This window comes from Salmo salar, chromosome 01 (genome assembly GCF_965601325.2).
Source record: "Salmo salar chromosome 01, fSalSal1, whole genome shotgun sequence".
Classification (NCBI taxonomy): Eukaryota; Metazoa; Chordata; class Actinopteri; order Salmoniformes; family Salmonidae; genus Salmo; species Salmo salar.
Window position 1 is genome coordinate 43,526,312 of NC_138291.1, and position 6,000 is coordinate 43,532,311.

A 6,000-nucleotide genomic window follows, 5' to 3' on the forward strand; every position below is an offset into this window, starting at 1 on the left:
TTTCTATCTCTCTGCCCCATGGTAAAATGTGTGGAATTGCAGCAAACTTGATTTAAAACTGCAACATGTTCTCTATGTCCCATGGCAAAATGAGTAGAATTGCATGAAATTCTCTCTTCTTTCCGCTGTCAAAAAGGGGGCCACTAAAATGTTCTGCTCGCAAGGTGGGGGACCGGCAGACTGCATGTGTGAGTATGGATGTGGGTACTCAGACCCGCAAGCCACTGCAGACCCTCATGGTGAGTTCAGATTTGTTGTGGCCCCCACCCCCATCCACGTTGCCCATCCCTGCTATAGTTAGTTACTCACTCACTCACCCACTCTCCCATTCTGACTTCTGACGCAAACCACTGAGGCTAGTCACTGACTGCTGTCAGTTACAGCTACTGTATCCCCAGAATCAACTGTTGTGTTCACATACCCCCTACATGAGGTGGCAGGTAGCCTAGTGGTTAGAGTGTTGGGTCAGTAACTGAAAGGTTGCTAGATCGAATCCCCGAGCTGACAAGGTAAACATCTTTCGTTCTTCCCCTGAACAAGGCAGTTAACCCACTGTTCCTAGGCCGTCATTGTAAATAAGAATTTGTTCTTAACTGACTTGCCTAGTTAAATAAAGGTTAAATAAATAAAAAACATCAACTGTTCACATAGCCCCAGCATCAGCTGTTCACATAGCCCCAGCATCAGCTGTTCACATAACCCCAGCATCAGCTGTTCACATAACCCCAGCACCAGCTGTTCACATAACCCCAGCATCAGCTGTTCACATAACCCCAGCACCAGCTGTTCACATAACCCCAGCATCAGCTGTTCACATAACCCCAGCATCAGCTGTTCACATAACCCCAGCACCAGCTGTTCACATAACCCCAGCACCACCCCATACTGCACTTCAGATAAACCTGCATGCTCCAGGCAGGAGGCAGCACTCCACCCAACTGTGATGTGAACACTTCACCCCACCACACGCAGTCGCAGTAAAAATAACTTCAATAGGCTGTTTCCCTTCCTCTGTGTGCTCGCATTGTGTGTGTCTGTCTGTCTGTTTCCCTGTCTGTGTGTTACATAAATTATAAATAAATGCGGAGCAATCAAATTACTGCTAAGATTAGAAAATTACCAGTATTAATGTATTATTTGGTGCTCATCTCAAATGTTATTTGCCTGCTGTACAGATGTAGGATGTTAATTTGATCACACTTTTGCAGAACTTTCCTGCAATGCAGGACATTTAAAGCTTGTAGGCACTGGTCACCAACCTTTTCTAAGTCAAAATCACTTTGTGTCAAAATGCAAGCCGATATGTACTGCTCAGATTTTTTTAACATGACTTAGAAAAATGTAGGCCTATGCAACATTAACCTCCTAAAAACAGTACTGTATCAATGAGGTTTGTGCAATAAGACCAATATATTACTACCTCATATTGGCTTTGCTTGAATTGCCTTGCCAATGCATTGTTGTTCAGAGCATTATTTTTTTTTTTTATATGTAAAAGTTTGAGCTAGGCTATATGATCACACCGGTAATATATCCGTTGTTGTATTACTTGTGAGGCACAGCTGAGTGAGCATACATTTAAATATTTTACTGGGCTGATGGTGCCTGTATCTGATGGTTAGTCTCAGCAGAGGGAGAGAGCAGCAGACTGAGGGTCCGTCTCTCAACGTCCCTCCGTTCCCCCTTTCCTCCGCTGACCAAAAAGGGTCACCGTCTTCCAGCGAAACTCGAGTCGCACCGCATTATTTCTGCCTCATGCACAAATTCATGTTGTTACTCCTATGAACAGAGAAAGTGAAATATTCCCCGATATTAAAAGACCCAAGCCACTAATATAACAACAACGCAAGCCTATAGATACACTTTCCGACTCATTCATTACTGCTGCAGTGTTGGAAGAACACATTTTAATAGCCTATAAAAGTGTTGAATAAAAAGTGTTGACAGTGCTGAGTCAGAACTTAAACATGAACTCACTAATAAAAACTATAGTCATGGGTTTTAAAAGGTTTGAAATATCACAGTATAAACTTTGCTGTATCTTTCTTTTAAGCCTGGCACGCTACTGCAGACACGTTAATCTGAGCCATCCGATTGGCCACCGGTAGGCCGATAGTGCACTTGATTTGCTCTCCGGGCCTGCCGGGAAGGCATAGTTTGTACCTTCAGACACATGAAATGATTCAAAATGGGAAAACTTTGCCAATCCGGCGCACAGGGCAGCTGAATCACATGCACCTACAGCCAACAGCACGAGACAAAAACAAAACAAAAAGGAAAGCAAGGCTTTATCGTTGTTTTTTTTTACAGAAATGTTTGGCGATCGACTAGGAATGCCTTGGAGATTGACCAGTCGATCGGGATCGACCAGTTGGTGACCCCTGTTCCAGTGCATTTGAGGTTTAAAAAAGGCTTCAGAAGTTTGTAATTTGATTTCCCTTACAAAAAATGTATCAGCCCTACAAAAATGACCATTAATTACAATTCACATAATAATGAACATTTCCAGCAAACTGGCTCAAATGATGATCCTACACCTGTATGCTTCTAGTTGTCTGACTTGAGGGAGTGTGGCTGGCACAATTACCATATAACCGACGGTTTTGGATGAAGACCGCCATGAAAATAAAATAACAGTCATAACTGTTTTTAAAAACGTTGTTTTTTGTTGTTGTGTGGAACGTACAGCTGACTGAAGACGGGACGCCTGGGAATTTGTGCTGTTGAGTCCGTTTCTGAGGTAACATGGACTCTACAACGTGATGAAACTTTGTTCAAGCAAGGTGTTTTAGCAAACCAGTCTTTGTTTGCCTAGGCAATGCCTCCCTGCAGCAGCAGCACATACAGTCAGGTGCGGAAGAGAAGAGAAAATGTCTTTAAAATATATATTTTTTTTCTTTAAAATTGTTTTGGTTTGTTATCCGAATGGTAATTACGATGACCACAGTTATTTGGTAGACCAATTACTGTCATCCAAAATGCCATGACCGTCACAGCCCTATTGGCCCATAGGATGAGGAGCAGCTGCCATGTGCACTGCCTGTTATTATATAACAGGCCCTTCCACTTAATTGATTAGGAACCCATGACCACTTCAAGCACTGTGCTAGATGGCGTGTGTGTATGCGTGATTTAGTTAGAGATAGGATGAGAACTAGCCAGGAATAATTGTGTTTTTTCCATGATGACAGCAAAACACAAGCACACACACACACTGCGATCAGGTGATTGATTTAATCATGACAAACGTATCTCTGTGTGTGTGTGTGTGTGTGTGTGTGTGTGTGTGTGTGTGTGTGTGTGTGTGTGTGTGTGTGTGTGTGTGTGTGTGTGTGTGTGAATCACAGTTCTACACTGCCAAAGTAGTTGTTTGGTATCTTTGTGGTCCAGACTGGGCATATGGTTGACAGAACAGCAGGTTTGGTACATCTGAAACAGCTTGACCACAAAATGAGGCTACACTGCTGCCCTTCATATTGAGTATTTTCAGCATATGGCATTATCACACACTTGGCACTGACTGAGTGAGCAAGGACACTGACTGAGCGGCAACCTCCGAAGCTGCCATAGAGGTATATATCCCAAGCACAACAAATGTACTACTGCTATGTCCTAGTTCTGTGTCAACTGAGCGATTCATCTAATATTTTAGGATTTAAAAAAAATAATTTTAATGCATACATACAAATGTCCCATATATTGGCAAGGCTGCTATTGTGAGATTGAATGGATGTTCTTCAGGCACTAACGTTAGCTAGTCTAATTCTCTAATATCATTCCAGTATTTACACTGCATAGGATTTGTCCACTAAACTGTTGTTCTAAACGTGGGTAACCCTTAGGATTGTCAGGAACGTGCCAGGCTGAACACTAAAGGACCATGTAGGATTTAGAAATTAATCTATGGAGTATAGTAAATTTACAAATCCAGTCATTTAACTTACTTGATATATTAGCTAGCATTATTATTCTTGTTTTTTTTACAACAAAGCAGAGACTTACTACTGCTTAGAAAAGCTGGTCCTCCTTGATAATTAGTAATGATGACAGTAACGTTAGCTAGCTATTGTAAACAATGCCAAACTGTGCCAACTTGTAGGCCTAAACACACATGTCGTGATTTTGGGTAAGGACATGTCCTACATAATAACGTGGCTAGCCTAGCTGTGGCAGGTTGCAGTCTTTGCATCCTTTCCCACGGGTGTCATTTCGCGAATAAATCTCAACTAACCATGTACACAAACTAGAAAATCAAGTAACTTACCAAAATACACAGTCTTGTCACACTTGGGGCACTTTGAAGCCATGTTGCGATGATTTTTTTATCGACGAAAGATGAAAGAAAGTGGTGTTCACAAAGTCCTCGTCCCTGTCTCACTGAAGCTCGAGCGTCTCCTCACTGCGCCTCATTTGCATAAACCCCGCCTCTCGAGCCTCGCTTCTTTGGTCCAGCGCGCGGTCAGTCACGGATCCGGCGGGAGTCGGTAGAGCACGGTGATGTCTACTGAGTGGGACGGGAGCGCTCAGCCACTGACTCAACCACCCACTTTCTCCTATCCTTCTCCCTTTTCTTTCTCTCTTCCAACTCGGCGAGTAGGCCGTGTTTGTTTGAACCACAATGCGCTCTTTCACTGAAGATGAGTGGGGATTTCTACGGGCTGGCATGATAATGGCAGACGTTGACATTTGAAATCAGTTATCTGGCTGATTGAATGGCCATGGAGAGAGATGGGGGGCTAATATAATATAATCATTTATTTCATGACCAGTGCCTTGACATTTTGAAGGTTCAATGTAAACTCCACACTGAAAAACATGTTATAGGGAGAGGAGGGAAACACTCACACACACACACACACACACACACACACACACACACACACACACACACACACACACACACACACACACACACACACACAGTGCACATAGGTCCCAGCCCAAGAACGGGACACACACAAACACACATCTCTCCAGAAGCTATTTCCCAGAGCTCTGTGAGTTTCCCAGAATATTAGTACCACTAGTTCATTTTATCTCTGAGCTCACTATTTTTAAAAGCCTCCTTATTCCAACCATCAGGCTGTCTCGCTGCTGAGTGTCTGTCTCACTGGCTGGCTGTCGCAAGTGACTGTGTGTGTGTTTGTGTGTGTGTGTGTGTGTGTGTGTGTGTGTGTGTGTGTGTGTGTGTGTGTGTGTGTGTGTCTGTGTGTGCCACAGAAGACATGACTTCATTACTAGTCAGTCACCTCCCTCACTTTGCTGTGGTTGCAGCCAGGTCTGTGTTCAGCTCATTCAGCTGCAGTACAGAATCTGGCTCAGCGCAGGACGATCAGCAGAAAAGAGAGAAGAGGGTTGGAGAAAGAGAGAAGGGAAATTGAGGGGAACACAGTTACAGTTTTCCTCAATCACTTTGGTTAATTTTTTGAAACAGTCTTAACATTCTCTAAACTGTAAGTGCAATTGTCACAACTGTTTTATGGGACATCACAACTCTATTGCATGTCTGCAAAATGTAGTAACTCCCCCGAAACATTTAATTCATGCTTCAAAACCTAGTTATTGTGTCAGTAAATTGGCCAATGCCACCACTGATCAACATTTGTAGATGTTTTTTCACCAAATTTCAGTTTTGTTCTACTTTTGTGTTGATACTGACTGCTTACTGTACTATACCAGAAGGTCAGTTTACTGTACTATACCAGAAGGTCAGTTTACTGTACTATACCAGAAGGTCAGTTTTGTCTAGCTGAATGCTATTGTGTATCACACTGAGCTTTTTAGATACCGATTTCAACAGTAGGGAAAAGTTTACTGGGAAAAGTCAGTACTGTACAATACTGTAGTACACAGAAAAATGATATGCACATTAGTATGTATACAGTACATTTATTGTTTGTAGCAATGTGTTACATGTAAACAGAAAATTCACATTTGCATGTCCATTTTTACATATTTCTTACATGTAAAGTCATATATAGTGAACAGAAAATTTGCCAC

At 42.5% G+C, this 6,000-nt stretch overlaps 1 protein-coding gene across 1 annotated transcript in view; it reads right to left on the reverse strand.

The window, feature by feature from the left end:
- The window catches only part of crip2 (cysteine-rich protein 2), a 48,228-nt gene extending 43,807 nt beyond the window's left edge, over positions 1-4,421 (reverse strand). The window contains exon 1 of the mRNA XM_014195473.3: positions 4,265-4,421. Within this exon, the coding sequence (XP_014050948.1) occupies positions 4,265-4,307 (43 nt within the window). The 5' untranslated portion in view covers positions 4,308-4,421. The remainder of the gene's footprint in view (positions 1-4,264) is intronic.
- Positions 4,422-6,000: the final 1,579 nt, after the last annotated feature.